Source organism: Osmerus eperlanus, chromosome 5 (genome assembly GCF_963692335.1).
Source record: "Osmerus eperlanus chromosome 5, fOsmEpe2.1, whole genome shotgun sequence".
Taxonomy (NCBI): Eukaryota; Metazoa; Chordata; class Actinopteri; order Osmeriformes; family Osmeridae; genus Osmerus; species Osmerus eperlanus.
In genome coordinates this window covers 5,384,339-5,400,343 of record NC_085022.1, presented here as the reverse complement: position 1 = coordinate 5,400,343, position 16,005 = coordinate 5,384,339, and the positions used below count along the sequence as shown (strand labels likewise).

The following is a 16,005-nucleotide window of genomic DNA, read 5'->3' as shown; positions in this document are numbered from 1 at the left end:
ATGGAAACCACATTTTAAAAATCCATCATTCTTCTTTTCTAACCTTTTTTTTCTTTTTTTCCTTCTGTGCATTAAAAAGAACAAAAAATAACACAAACAATGAGAGAAATGCATTTCCACAGACGGGCCTGTCATTCCACGAGAGGCAACCAGCCAACCGGCCGACCAGGCCTCCTCTCCTAGACTTGTCCTTCCTCCAAAAGCCGTCAATCACTGTTCCCGCGGCCAATAGCACAGCTGCAGCCACAAAGGGGGTAGGGATGTCGTCGGGTTAGGCTGCGCAGGATTGGCTGGTTTAGACTGTGTGAGATGCGATATTGGGAGGAAGGGGGGAGGCGTCATGTTTAAGCGCACAACACCACAGGCACAGTGACAGAGGTGCATGGAGGTCAGGACAACAGTGCTGACTGACAGCAGCTCAAACATCTAGGTAACATCTCGAATTACAGTTACCGGAAGCATTGTATACTGTGTTTGTTCACACATTTATTGTTCTGTATTTGTCCTGTATGTATATACAATTGATATACCCATGATTAGCTAAAGGAGTGTGTGACTATCTGAAGGCCCCGTGTCTCTTTAGGGGCGAGGTGATCCCCGTCCACGCTACCTTCGCTGTCGCTGCTGGACTCAGAGTCGCTGCTGCCAGAGTAGGCCCCGAGGCCAGGGAGGATCCCCACACACACCGCGGCCGACGGCAGGTGCAGGACCCCTGGGGGGCGTTCGCCCAGCCCTGGAGGGGGCGACCCCACCTTGGCGCCCTGCTCACCCCCTGCTCCTCCTCCCCTGCCTGCCTCCTGCTCTGAACACACAACACACTGTCAGATCTGGCCGTCTGCAGGATTGGAAATAAGTGTGTAGGATTAGGCAACCTTTTTGTGTGTGTGAATCTCTGTGTGTGTGTATGTATCTGTGTGTGTGTGTGTGTGTGTGTGTGAGAGAGCCATTCCCTCAGCCTCAGGTCCCAGCCCACCTGTGTGTGCTCTGCTGACGGCGCCTCCTGCTGGCCTCTCCTCCACTCTCTGCTTCTTACTGCCGTCTGACGACTGGGACGAGCTGCAGGGACAACAACACCAGCACACAGGGGCTGTGGGTTTCACCACCACCATCCATACAGACTCTGAATCGCGAGAACGGAGAACTTCAAATGAGCCTTGGCCTGACAGAGGTGTGTGGGTGTGTGTGTTTGCACTCGGCTGCATCGAGAGACGTTGTGGCGGGTTCGAACCTGCGTCTCTTGACCGCTCCGGCCAGCAGGTGGGCTTGAGACAGGTGACTGGTCCTCTGGGGCTCCGCTGGCTTAGGGCCCGCCTTCCGCTCGGGCTCCTTGCGACTGTCATTGGACGCCAGCTTCTTCAGGGCGCTGTGACACCACCAAGTCAAGGACAGGGAACTGAAGGACGACGCACACACGCTAGAAAACACACTTGCACACACACACACACACTAGCTGCTGATGTACTCTGCCCTGGAAAACTGACACACTTCTCCTTAGTAAGAACAAGCATTGACCCAGGAGATAGAGAGATGGAGGAAAGAGAATGAGAGAACAGTCATGAGACATGACAACGAAATCGACTGGTTGATCCATGAAATCTAGGCTTCATTCTTTAAAACTGAAATAGGATCGGAGCTGATGGAGGATCAGTGCTAACTAAGCTCTTTTAACTGTCTCCTGTCACCGTAGCTACCAGTGATACAGTTGCCACGACAACACATCACCCCCCCCTCCCCTACATCTGTAAGGGAGGGGTTCTGCCTATAAAACTGATTGTCAGTCATGGGAAAAATATGTGAGTGAATCCAAAAATGTGAGTTTGTGCATTCATGGGATGGAAGGAGAGTACAGCTGCACCTCCTGATCAGACATGTTTGGGGGAGGGGAGGGGAGAGGAGGATCAAATGTCAGAAAGAGTAAACAGTTAACCCTGACCATCACAGAAGGCAGATACAAATACAGAAACACGGAAAGAGAGAGGCGAGAGGCAGAGTAGCACTCAGAGAAGCACTCCAGAGTCTCTCGTCTCTCCTCAGTGTAACGTGTGAGTCACCATGCCTACTCCCAGCGCCAGGGCCATTCCTTGTCAACACGTCTCTGAACACAAACACACACCGACTCTGCTCTGTGGCCTCTGCGTGTCAGCGTGCGTGTTCCAAGGATATTCTGTACTCTCTTAGCTCCTGCTGTTCCTCATCCCGACGTTGCTTCTCCACCAGGCTCTGTTGCCGGGAGACCTCGTCCAGGAAGTGAGACTCGTCCTCGTCCAGACCCTTCACCATGTTCTCTGCAGGAAAGCGTTTTACAATACAGTAACCATGACATACAGTCACAAATAACAACACACCCAATTACAACACATCCCGTTCTGTCCCTTTCATAGTTAGCTCTACATTGCCTAATGGAACAAATGAACACACATTCAGATCATTTACTGCACCTCCTCCATGTTGCAAAACTATTTGCAATTCAATTGGTTTTATTTTCCAGCTTCGAAATGTGATGCAAACTGTTTGGTCACCAAGGTGACAGAGTCGTCTGGTCACCAGGGCAACAGAGACAGTTAAGGTACCATGACGACGCCAGGAACCAGTCATTCCTGACACCAGATCTATTCCAGTTCTAGAGCTCTCGTAAGAGACCCCTTCAGATTGCGCAAACACACCAACGTGAAACACAACAGAACCCAAAAAACATAATTGAATCTGGGCTGCAGGGGAGGGGGGGGGGGGGGAGAGAGAGAGAGAGAGAGAGAGAGAGAGAGAGAGAGAGAGAGAGAGAGAGAGAGAGAGAGAGAGAGAGAGAGAGAGAGAGAGAGAGAGAGGGAGAGAGGGAGAGGGAGAGAGGTCTTACTGAATTTAAACTGTTCGTCATATTCCTCCTGTTTCTTATCCTTCTGTTCCTGTAGCCTCTCAAATAGGGAACGAGAGTCATACTCCTCCTCTGGAGCCTCTGCCAGGTACACACACACAAACACACACGTTAGACTTAGTGAGCGCACTTGAGTGACATGTTAGATGGTAACTGTAAGGGAGGTAAAGAACACGAGATAATACCACCATTATTTAACACCTGGCCTTTTGAATGTAGTGTGTGGTGTGAAGTGTGTGTGTCTGCATGTTTGTATGTGTGTGGTGTGTGTGTGTGTGCATGTCTCACCTTCTGGGTCTTCCGGCTTCCTAACCTTCTCCCATTCTTCCTGTCTCTTCTTCTTCTGCTCCTCTATCTCCGTCTCTGAAACAAACTTCCTGTTGAGGTCGACTCCCCCGGCCTGCGCCATATCTGGCCCTGGGAGACACAAACATCATCCTAAGACACAGGCGCCAACTTAACACACACATTACATTTTTTCTCAATTGCTAAAACACTAAAACCCATTGGCTGAACAAAGTTCTCAGTTGCCTGAACTCATGCAGCTTATTGTGCAGTCTGTTGTCAATACCTTAAACCATTTCACATGGTAAAACACAATTTGCAGATCTCATTTAGACTTTTCAGCAAAACTCTAAACACATTCTCATTCTCAAAACACATTCTGCACTCTAATGCACATGTCATCCATACTGGTAAACACAAATGGCAACAATCAAATACAAATAGAAAAAACATGTCATTGACAAAACACAACCACTCAAAATTGATTTCACTTGTTTCAAATGATGTGACACAACCAATATAAGCCAGTTCAGATAGCAAAGAGGTTGTTGAAAGTGGGAAAATATTGTTTGTGATGTCGACGAAGTGCTCTGGCCTGACCCAGCCCAAAGACAAGAAGAAGCACATTGATCACATGTTTACTCCTTAGATTTTTGTCCCTTTTAGTATTGTATACTGTAGTACAGTGCATTGTAGGCTATATACTGTACAATGAACAAATTGTATGGGCCTGAACATTGTGCTTTCCATTTGTTACAGTAACAGTACTGACTGCTCAATAGAGATTGACTGGTTGCAGGTTCATATCAACAAAGAACATGAGTGAGTTGTGAGTAGTGAGATGCAGGGTACAGTACTGTATAGGGGTACAAGGAGGAGAAAGAACAAAACAATTTGCAAAGAGCAAGTAATTAGTAGCAATTTCGGATCAATTTTGAGCTACTATGATAAAACATGTTTTCGTTCATCAAAAGACAATTACGGATAAATATGAAATTTGTTTTGAGATAAAAAATGTACTTCTCCCTGAGAACTATATGTTTTGAACAATGTGTTTTCTATTTTTTGGTGTATTGTTTACTGACTGCTTGATACTGTATATCATTTTGATCACTTTGTTTATGATTTGAGAGCAGTGTTTGATTTTGAGCACAGGTAAATCTGTTTTGAGGCGAAAGTTTGATTTTGACCACAGATAAAACTGTTGTGAGGTGAAAGTTTCATTTTGCAAGAGGATTCAGAGATTTTGTAAATAGTGCTTGAAGATGAGGTTTTGTGTTTACAGTTTTGAGAAAATGGGTGACTGTTTCAAGAAATGGTGTTTTAGCAATCGTGAAAAACTGTAACTCACCAACCTCATCAAGAAATACCATACAGCAAAACTTAACATGTTGATATATTAAGAGATTACTTACAGTTTACAACTTACCTGTGTGAACTCAATTAAGCAGACCACAACCTCCTAACCTTGTAGTCATCTGTTGAGGGCAACGTACATTTTTACACAATAAACATTAGTGACTGAGATTGAAAGGTTGTACATAGACACATCCAATACTGTGTCTCCCTCTAGTGTCCAAATCTATTGAGAATCATTCTGGATTACACCAATCAAGTCTAATGTGATTGCTATTATTTACAAATGAATATAGGTAGTGAAGGGTTAGTCTACATTTAAGTTGGTCTTGCTAAATGTCGGACAACCCAAATACCAAAAAGGCCATACTTTATCTGCTGACTATAAATAGACAGAAATTTCCCAGCTCTGCTTGCTTGTTTCATTACTATAATTTTAATAAATAATTAGCAGTCCTTTCTCAGCCCTGTCTGCGACTGGTTATGCTAATCTGTGACACGGTGACAGATTCGTTACAAATGCACCAGTGACATATAGAGCCATATCGCTGTGTCTGGCAGAAAACGCTTGCTAGTCAACAAGCTATCCTGCCAGCTAGCTATTACTAGCCAGACAGATGGTAGCTAGTCTAATCGCGTAAAGAATTTAAGAGGCCTTGTCTTAACAAAACGATACAGCATTAAAATTGAGTTATTGTTTGAAAGATTACTGCGTGGTCCAAATCTTATATAAAACATAGAAGCTCAATTAGCATAAAACAAACAACTCATTGCATTGGGTATATTACCTAGCCAACCAGCCAACTAGCACAATCCAAGAAACCGCATGTCACAGCAAATATACTCCGCCTCTCTGTTTTGACAGATCAACTTTAGTTCCCATACTTGAAAATGGTCAAATAATTACAACACATTTGGATTTACTAAATTTGCATGCCAGGCAGAATGTTGGTTAAACACACATCGGGTAAATGTTGATGAACAGTCATATCTTTGTTTTAGGATAATAAGGATGTTGAGGTTTATACAAACTTGAATAATTTTAGCAGGCAGACGCTTTTATTCAAAGCAACATACAAGTAGCATACGGCAGATGATGATGGATCAGAAGAGGCTATATTAGTCGCTAGTGGGTTATAGCATAACATTATCAATATATAGACAATATATAATAATATATTCTTCTGATCCTAATAGTTAACCAGCTAAATACGAACGTATTTATAGCCAGGTGTTCTTAATAAGATATAGCTTACTGTTTTTGAATGTTTGAAAGAAAGTTATCTTGTTGAGATTGAAATATTTCACTGACATCATCACAGCCCTGCCTGACTCACCACCACCACCCCATGCATCTGCTGCTGTAGTAAGCGCAGGGCTAGGTCTGACTGGAAGAGGAGGACTGATCGGATCGAGGACAGCTGACGCTACGGAACTAGCTAGCTAGTAGCGAGCGAGCCCAACAGCTATTCAGCCAACGTTAGACTAAACAAAGGGGATATAACGGCTTTATAATTTATAGGTTTAATAAATTGTTGATTATTTATTAGACGAGGTAGCTTTACGAATATTAGCTGGTCTTTCAACGGGCGTCTTCTTACGTTTCCACGAGTGGTAGAAGGGCTACAGTAGCTTTTCAGTTTCATAAATCGGGAGCTCAACTAATAACGTTAGCTGGAGCAAGCTAAGCCAGCTAGCACTAGCTAGTTTGCTTTACCCGGAGGCCTTAATTTTGAGGTCTACAAGAGGAAGACAGTCCGACCCACACGCCCATTGCTGCAAACAAGGTAAGTGATGATTTAATGCCCGGCAGGATGCAAAGCTGTTGTTTATGGGGGCCAGTTAACTGGCCTAGCTAGCTAATTGGATGTCTGTATTGCTAACCAGCTCACCATATCCATCTCACTGGTAATATATCTTTTTAGATGACTTGACTTTAGTTTCTGGTCAGTCTAACGTAGTTAGCTATCTTGGTTAGCCTAGCAAGACTTCGACGACCAGCCGTAGTTAGCCTTTTTGTAACATAACTTGTTTGGTAATTGGTTTACTGCTCTAAAATAATCCATCAATATTGTAACATTTACATGGGTCCATCCCTGATGTCAACGTCGATTTTAGATGGTTCTCAGGCTGTGGCTTTGTCAGGATTTGGTGTCATTACATTTCGCTGGTGAGCAACATGTGTGGATTTAGCCCAGTTTGATTGCCAACAACAACACCTGATGTGTCTCATGATGTCTCATGTTTCCTCTTAACGCAGGGGCTTTCTGCGTCCCTGCGTCTTCAGAAGTTGCCAGTGTGGAGAAAACCGGGCCAAGACGGATGGACCTCCTCTCCCGGTGAACTGTGATGGTGACAGCACCACCCGACCCAGCTCCCCCTGCCTCTCCTCTTGGCCAGCCCCCAAGCCCACCTTCTCCCCGCCTCTCCTAGCGTCTGTTCTGCTCCCTTACTGCACCATGAGTGGCGTCCCGCCCCGGACTGTGATGCCACGCACCCAGCAGAGCTCTAAATGATATGATAGTAGTCGCCTGGATAGCCTTCTGTGCTAGCAGGAGCCTCGCGCGGGTACTGCTTCTCTCCTGGGAGCACTTTCCCTCGCCACTCTTTTGGGAGAGCCTTGCGAACGCCGCCGCCGTAACTATGGGCAACAGCTGTGTGTGTCGGGAGGACAGCGACGTAGAGGAGGGGTTGGGTCAGACTCGCGGCCAGACTAGACGAGTCAATCACAGCACAGTGGGAGAGACCCCCGAGGCCAGGTCCAGCCGGCCCCGAGAACCAGTACGACCCCCCCGCCGGGGCCGGGGGCCCCATGAACCCAGACGCAAGAAGCAGAACGTGGACGGGCTCGTGCTGGATACCCTGGCCGTCATCAGGACTCTGGTTGACAAGTAAGGCCCTGTCTCAAACACGTAGTGTATTCCGTATCAGATCTGTCCCCTACACTGTCACTGATATCTCCTGTCATCACAAGTCAGGCTAGCAACTCCTTCTCAGTTTCACTTTCTGGAAAGCTCCGAACCATTCCCCGTTTTATCTTTCTCTTTTATTGTTGTAAGTGTAAATGGGTTGATTTAGTTAACAAACTGGTTTGTGAATAGTAGCTTGTTGCCCCCCTGCATGCCCAGCACCAGAGGGGGGTACTGGGAGACATGTGTAGCAAACTTATGTTCCCCTGGTTCAGGCTTAGCTGGGCATCAGCTGCCCTCAGACATCAGAGGGATCTGCTGTATCCTTGGTAAGGGCCCAAGGGGAAACCGGTATAAATCTAATTTAAACTAATTAAACGAGACCTTGATACATTTTCACCAAATGTATCATCTCAACACCATTTATTTAGGCCTACTGATTCTGTTCATTCACATGCTCATTGACAACTTCATTCTATATAAGTATGTTTGTCCTTAAGAATATTTTGAATAAAATATATTTTCCCTTGGGGAGCCTTTCCCCGTGAACATGATACTTCTCAACAGGCACGCTTCCCCTGGATTAAGACTAGGCCTGCCTGATGTATTGTGTTCCGACCAAAGCAGCCCTGTGTCTGAATCACCCAACAATCAACCCTGTCCATGTGTAGACTGTCACAAATAGACGTGGTGTAGCGTGGGGGCACAGAAATGAAAGGGAACAAGGTTGTGCTCTGCTCCAGTCGCTGGTTTACCAGCCGGAAGGACGAGGCAGAGGGGAGACCCTGCGGCCACAACAACAACAAAGATGACATCAACAGCAGCAGCTGCAGCACGCTGATCTGGCTCTCAGCTCCGTCTGCCTGTCATCTGGATAACACAGTCGCTCCGAGCCCAGGGACTCGCAAGAACCATTCTCTCAGGCTCTCTGTCTGTGTGTCTCTGTCTCTCTCTACCAGTCTCTGTCTCTCTCTCTCTGTCTCTCTCTATCAGTCTCTGTCTCGCTCTCTCTTTGTGTCCCTCGCTCTCTGTCTCGCTCTCCGTCTCGCTCTCTATTATTCTCTCTGAATTAGACTTTATTGAGAATGAATTGCTATAAGAATGAATACACATTATTTTCCTCTCCTTCTTACAATCCCTTGTGCTGTGTTTCAGTGACCAGGAGCCCCCATACTCCATGATCACCCTGCACGAGATGGCAGAGACGGGTAAGGAACAGCTATACTGCTCAGTGGTGCCCGAGGCTCACGGCTGGGGACAGACCAGAGAATTGCTCCTCTGTGTCTCAGATCAGGTTCTTCCCCTTGCTGACCTCTAATGAAATAATTAGAGCCTAGTCTTCATTGTAGCAGACACCTGCTCTCATGCTGGAGCTCTGGTTCAGACTGGTAAGACTGACTGATGTTGTAACCGTCCCTTATTGGCACTTCATGGGCACTGTCTGTCCCTGATTGGTTCTTCGCTGGCACTGGCTGTTGCCGTTTGGTGGAGGAATGGTGTTGATTGGAAATTAATGGTAGAATTCACTTTGGTGCTTCTGTATAGGAAAGGATCTTATTGAAGATCCTTGCTGGTGTGGGGGAAGTCTACTGTCCATTGAGCAGTCGGACATGTAAAACATAGTCCTATTGTGTTTGAGTGTTGCCAGACTATAGGACTTGTTCGGTGCTGTTCAATTGGAGAGACTTCTTTGTTTGTTGCCTAGGCTAGTGCCCGTAATTGACAGAACCTGACAGTCTCCCCTTGCCTGTGTGTGTGTGCCTGTGTGTATGTTAGCCAGCAAGCACGCCTGTGTGTGTGTGCCTGTGTGTGTGCACGTGTGCCTGTGTGTGTGTGTGCGCGTGCCTGTGTGCGCGTGCTGTGGGGAGGGTTAGCAGGGCCTTACAGAGTATTAGCAAGCTTCTAGTCTCGCCAGGCTGTCTCCCTCCTCCTGTTGCAGCAGTGCTGTTGTGTATTTATAAGTACCTCTTTTCCTCTCACATGGGAGCCTGTTGGATGCGGTAGCAGAGTAGGCAGGTGTGAAGTGACTCAGTTTTACTAAGACAATAAAAAAGAATTTCTGCCTTAATGGCTCCTTACAGAAGCAACAGGTGGGTGCATGTCATGAGGAGGGCTGTTAGATTGCTTGTTAATGTGTTAGCTTGTCGGCTGGAGGGTCGGAAATCTTCAGCTTTGACATGAAGAATAAGTGAACATGGCCAGATATTATGATGATAAGTAAACTCTCTCATCCTTAAACTCTCATTCCTTCTCTCTCTCTCTCTCTCTCTCTCTCTCTCTCTCTCTCTCTCTCTCTCTCTCTCTCTCTCTCTCTCTCTCTCTCTCTCTCTCTCTCTCTCTCTCTCTCTCTCTCTCTCTCTCTCTCTCTCTCTCTCTCTCTCTCTCTCTCTCTCTCTCTCTCTCTCTCTCTCTCTCTCTCTCTCTCTCTCTCACATTCACCCTTGTCTCTATAAATATATTTCTCTCTATTTCCTCCCCATCTCTGCCCCTCCAAAAGATGATGGTTGGCTGGAAGTGGTGCAGTCTTTGATCCGCGTGATTCCATTGGACGATCCCCTGGGACCTGCTGTGATCACTCTACTATTGGACGAGTGTCCTCTGCCCACCAAGGTAAGAAGTGTGTTTGAGGGGTTGTGCTTCGTTACAAACATCGAGAGAGACGTGTGCCAGTGTGCACTGTAGCCCACTGGAACAAGCGCTTGTAGGATTTAGAAAAGTGAAAGTAGAAAGCTGTCATGTGAATAGATGACTAGCACAAACACACTGTTTTCACTTTTACTCAGCTTGAAGGGTTTTTCTACCTCTGGTGTCAGATTTCTCCATGTCTCATCAAGATGTGTGTGTTATGTGTGGGAGTTTTTTTTTATATATACATTCTTATACAGTATATCATATTTCTTTTTTTATTTATATAGTTTGGGCCTTTTTTCAGCTGTATTTTATAGAAACAGTTGAAGAAAGAGAGGGTTAAGGAAGAAATGCAGGAATTTGCCCGGGCCAGAATCAAACCGGGGCCCCCGAGTTAAGGCCTCAGCCTTTGTGGCACACACTCTTACCCAATGAGCCTGTGTGTGTTTTACCTGTCTCCCTGTCCGTCGTGTTCCCAGGATGCATTGCAGAAGCTGTCTGAGATGCTGAGCCTGAGCGCCGCGGTGGCGCGTCAGGACGCCGTCATCCCTGCCAAACACCGCAACACCACCGCCGTCCTGGGCTGCCTGGCTGAGAAGCTGGCTGGTGAGGGACACACACACACACACACACACACACACCACAGGTAGTGCATATCAAGTGGTCGGTCAGAGGCTGGAGTGCTGAGTCTGCATCTCTTATCAGGACAGGACTAGAGTCCTGCGGCTGTTCCCTCCGTCAGCCAGACCCCCCCTGGCCTCCTCTGACAGGGCTGCTGAGTCTGCAGTCTGGGGAGCAGCCGAGCGGGGGGGTGGGGGGGGGGGGAACAGCCTTTTGTACTTGAATGTAGGGTCGGACGGCGCTGTGTTCCTGTCAGTCTAACCACATGTTCGGCTTTTCAGGGCCGGCTAGCATAGGCCTGCTCAGCCCTGGAACCCTGGAGTATCTACTGGAGAGCTTGGTGAGACGACACACACACACTCACACACACACTCAGTTCTAGAACCACAATATGATACAACAACCCTGTTTAGTACACAGGTTCTTTAAAAGTTTAGGAACCCAGATCTGGTTTATAACATCCACCCTCCTCCTGTTCCTCCCTCTCTTCTTCCTCCCTCCATAGAGTTCCGAGGCCCATCCCACAGTCATGCTGTTTGCACTCATCGCCTTGGAGAAGTTCTCCCAGACCAGTAAGAATCCCCGTCCTTCCCCCCCTGTCCTCGCTCAGTTCACCTCCCTGTCTCTGAACCCACACTCCCATGTCTGGGAGGAGCGTGGGCAGGTCGGTTGACTCTCCTCCATCTCCCAGGTGAGAACAAGTTGACGGTGTGCGAGTCGTGCATCAGTGATCGGCTAGCCGTCCTGGAGACCTGGGCGGAGCACTCGGACTACCTGAAGCGCCAGGTGGGCTTCTGCTCCCAGTGGAGCCTCGACAACCTCTGTGAGTACACCACTAAGACAACCTCTGTGAGTACACCACTAAGACAACCTCTGTGAGTACACCACTAAGACAACCTCTGTGAGTACACCACTAAGACAACCTCTGTGAGTACACCACTAAGACAACCTCTGTGAGTACACCACTAAGACAACCTCTGTGAGTACACCACTAAGACAACCTCTGTGAGTACACCACTAAGACAACCTCTGTGAGTACACCACTAAGACAACCTCTGTGAGTACACCACTAAGACAACCTCTGTGAGTACACCACTAAGACAACCTCTGTGAGTACACCACTAAGACAACCTCTGTGAGTACACCACTAAGACAACTACAGCGTGTGTGTGTCAGAAATATTAATCTATCAAGTATTGCACAGTCAGTCGGTGAAGAAGTTTAGAAAGCTTTATTGCTTGCTTGCGGCCGGCCCACTAGGAGACAAAAACATCACACGCCATGGTGATACAAAGTTTGTCCGGTAGCATGTTGTGCTAGCTACCTATTTAAACAGAACCGCTCTTCACAGACATTGGTTCATACAACTGTCACATGGCTCTCCTTTCATTGGCTCCCTTGCATAGACCTTGCATGCGTGTTTGCGTGTGTGAGTGTGTGTGTGCGCTCTCTGATCCCTCTAAGCTTGACCATATGATTAACATCTTTTATGGCCTCTCCAGTAAGATAGTGGTCAGTCCAGGTCACCTTGTTTACGTAAGCCTAGTGTTACCCAGAGTTCACATTTGGGGGTAGGCCTCTTTTGCACACAAAGAATGCTGAACACAGTATCATTCTTATACAGGATAAAAGGTTAAATCTTAAACTTTTCTGACAGTGTGTGTGGCTTCATTTTACTACCCTTGTGGGACCAGAAATCCCCACGTGGATGGTCAATTAAGATAACACATGACCATTTTCTTGGTTTGCTGAAGGGTTAGGAGTTAGGGATAGTTTGAAGGTTAAGAGTTGTTTTAGATTTAGGGTTCAGGTTGGGGTTAAGGTTAGGAGTGTGTCAACATTTGTGTGTGTTTAACCAGTACTTCTACCCTCTCTCTCCCCAGTCCTGAAGGAGGGTCGGCAGTTAACCTACGAGAAGGTCACCTGAGCAACATCAATGCCATGCTCAACAGCAACGACGTCAGCGAGTACCTCAAGATCTCCCCCCACTGGTCTCGAGGTCAGCTGCAGCTCCCCAACTGAGAGAAATGTGTACTTTGTCCAGAAAGGATTTGATGTTTTAGATTTGCTAGCAGAGAGCTACTGGACACAGTTACCTGTTGACCTGATTCTAACAGATGCACCTCCCTCCCCTCCCCTCAGGCCCGCTGCGACGCGTCCTCCTTCGAGAGCGTGCGCTTGCACCTTCTGCGTGGACTCCGGGGGTGTGGTACTACGAGGTCACGGGCCATCACCTCGGGGGTCATGCAGATCGGCTGGGCTACGAAGGACAGCAAGTCCTCAACCACGTACGTCATCCGAACCAAGCCTGATGAGTGGGGGGGAGCAGGGGAGGTTGTGCTGGGGCAGTTGGGGAGAGAGGTGGGCAGGGGGAGAGAGGTGGGCAGGGGGACAGGGGTGGGCTGAGATAGGTGGAGAGAGAGGTGGGGTGGGGGAAAGAGGTGGGCTAAGGTAGGTGGAGAGATGGTGTGGATGTGGGGGAGAGGTGGGCTGGTATGGGTGTGGGGTGCTGGGTGGACAGCTGGAGGTGTAACGAGTGTGTGTTTGCAGGAGGGCTATGGGATAGGAGATGATGAGTACTCGTGTGCGTACGATGGCTGCAGGCAGCTCATCTGGTACAACGCTCGCAGTAAACCACACTCACACCCCTGCTGGAAGGAGGGTGAGTGCGCGCGCACACCACACACACACACACACACAGCTGGACCTCAGTGATATCTGCCTGTTGGAGAAGTACCTGTTGGGATTAAGGGTAATGCTCTCTCTGTCCTGTAGGAGACACTATAGGCTTCCTGCTAGTAAGAAGCAGATGATATTCTATCTGAACGGACACCAGCTGCCCCCAGAGAAGCAGGTGTTCTCCTCAGCCACGTGAGTACTCACACACACACACTCCTCTCTCTCTCTCTCTCTCTCTCAGTTCAGTTCAGTTCAAGGGCTTTATTGGCATGAAAACAACAATTGTTCATATTGCCAAAGCAACGGTAGAATTACAGAAATATTAATCAATGTAAATCATGGCCTTATATATACTTATATTTCACACACTCACATACAGAGACACACACGGCAGTTTAAGTCTCTCTCTCTCTCTCTCTCTCTCTCCTCTCTCTCTCTCTCTCTCTCTCTCTCTCTCTCTCTCTCTCTCTCTCTCTCTCTCACTCTCTTCTCTCTCTCTCTCTCTCTCTCTCTCTCTCTCCTCTCTCTCTTCTCTCTCTCTCTCTCTCTCTCTCTCTCACTCACTCACATACACACACACACACACACACACACACACACACACACACACTCACACAGTTTTCTACCTCCCTACAGTCTTATTAATCATTGATCCTCTCCTATCTTTTCCAATTCTCCCTTTTCTCTGTCCCTCACTCATCCATTTCCCTCTATCCCTCCCTCCACTCATCCATTTCCCTCTATCCCTCCCTCCCTCCACTCATCCATCTCCCTCTATCCCTCGGTCCCTCCCTCGCAGATCTGGCTTCTTGCGGCAGCTAGCTTCATGTCCTACCAGCAGTGTGAGTTTAACTTTGGGGCCAAGCCCTTCCGCCACCCACCCTCCGTCAAGTTCAGCACCTTCAACGACTTTGCCTCTCTAGCCTCGGACGAGAGAATCATCCTGCCAAGGTAGGACACACACACACACACACAAAAACGCACACAGTCAAGCTCAGCTGTAGACAGCTAACTGGTCTAGAACAGCTTCCTTTCTGCACAAAAACTGTTAATGACGTTGACTCTCCATATCTTCAGAGCTGTTCGGTGTATGCTTATAGACTGTGTGTACTTGCCTTTGTGAATGAATGTGACCCCCTGTAGGTCATTTGGAAGAAGAAAAAAAAGTAAAAATACTTTTTTACATGAATACATTATTCTTATCATGATTGTGTGTGTTCTCAGACACCGGCGTCTGGCCTTGCTGAAGCAGGTGAGCATCCGGGACAACTGCTGCACGCTGTGCTGTGATCTGATGGCTGACACAGAGCTGAGGCCCTGCGGACACAGGTACATAAACATATAGATATGGCAGCACCCCCCACCCACTACTGTCCTCTTTGGTTGACATCCACTACTAGGATAGGTCATCTACTGTACAGTGTACATGTATATAGACTTAGTTTAAATTGATCCGTTTGATTATTGTTGACACATTGTTCATCTCCTGTGTGTGTGTGGGTGTCTTCTCCTTGTGTCCATGCAGTGGGATGTGTATGGAGTGTGCCTTACAGCTGGAGACATGCCCCGCTCTGTCGCCAGGACATCCAGACTCGCGTCAGACTCATTTCACACGTGTCCTGACACACCACCTCCACCAATCAGGACACAGAGACCCCCCCCCCTTCTCCCAACATCATCTATCATCTAGCGCCCTTCCCACCCCGTGATCACCCTGACCAATAGGACTGTGAGGCAGAGCCAGGACTTTTAACGTTGGGACCATGGGCTGGGCATGAAGAAAGGAAGGGGTGAGGGAGGATGGAAGAGCAGTGGACTCAACATTCAGGGGAGATGGGAGAGAGAGGGAGGGAGGGTGGGAGGACAGGATGCTGGTGGAGTATGGAAAAGGAACCATGTAGTTGGCAGCCTTCAGGAGGCACAAACCCCTACACACACACACACCTCTAGATCCAGAGAGGACCTCCAGCCTCCCAGAAGCAGGATGGCGGATCATGTCCTGCAGGATCCTCTGTCTGTCCTCTGGTCCTGTCAGCTTAGAACTCTGACATTTCTCTGTGATTCTTCTGTTTTATTCTGACCCCATGTCAAAGGCACAACCACCACCGATAGGCCAACCGACTCTTCCCTTTGCTTGAATCGTTCGGTTTGATTGAATGAATATTGTGTTTGAAGAGCAGGCAAAATTAATTATAAAAAAAAAAAAACAGTGATTTAAAAGTATTGTTTGTGTACAATTAAAATCCACTAGAACTATTTGGGAATCAATTAAATTAAATCAAATCATGAATATTGTCTTGGAAAGTTGGGTTATTTAAATGATCTGAGAATGCACAATGTTGTGAAGAATTCACGACTAGTTTGGAGCTCAGAAAGTATGGGGATCAGGAAGAGTCTGCTCTCAGGTCCTTCCTGTCTGAATGGGTGTGTGAAGAGCCACCATTGGCAGACCAAGCCTGGCTGGAAAGAACTGCAAGACTGAAAAAGATAAACTAGAATAAGTTGTATTTATACATCTTTAAAAGAATAGCCCCAGGGTTCCCAAAGATGTGATTTACTGAAGAATCATTGTTTTCTGGATTGTGATATTTGTAATAAATATATGTCAACGTGAGGTATCTTGTCCAAAGTTGTCATAATTTGTTTTGTGTATCCGAT

General features: G+C 47.4%; 2 protein-coding genes across 2 annotated transcripts; one reads left to right on the top strand and one right to left on the bottom strand.

Moving 5' to 3' along the window:
- Positions 1-541: 541 nt before the first annotated feature.
- Positions 542-5,369, bottom strand: psme3ip1 (proteasome activator subunit 3 interacting protein 1). The gene is given in 9 exon segments (XM_062461358.1): positions 542-598; positions 600-802; positions 974-1,056; positions 1,229-1,365; positions 2,164-2,285; positions 2,852-2,950; positions 3,158-3,286; positions 4,584-4,632; positions 5,299-5,369. Coding segments are annotated over 7 exon segments (807 nt in total). The 5' UTR covers positions 3,279-3,286; positions 4,584-4,632; positions 5,299-5,369; the 3' UTR covers positions 542-556.
- Positions 5,370-5,793: 424 nt separating this feature from the next.
- On the top strand, positions 5,794-15,961 carry rspry1 (ring finger and SPRY domain containing 1). The gene is given in 23 exon segments (XM_062461353.1): positions 5,794-6,297; positions 6,771-7,401; positions 8,575-8,627; positions 9,917-10,029; positions 10,527-10,653; positions 10,950-11,008; positions 11,174-11,240; positions 11,360-11,491; positions 12,552-12,587; positions 12,590-12,657; positions 12,659-12,667; positions 12,811-12,846; positions 12,848-12,868; positions 12,870-12,893; positions 12,895-12,944; positions 13,206-13,330; positions 13,444-13,464; positions 13,467-13,539; positions 14,147-14,154; positions 14,157-14,298; positions 14,572-14,676; positions 14,873-14,912; positions 14,914-15,961. Coding segments are annotated over 22 exon segments (1,740 nt in total). The 5' UTR covers positions 5,794-6,297; positions 6,771-7,027; the 3' UTR covers positions 14,971-15,961.
- Positions 15,962-16,005: the final 44 nt, after the last annotated feature.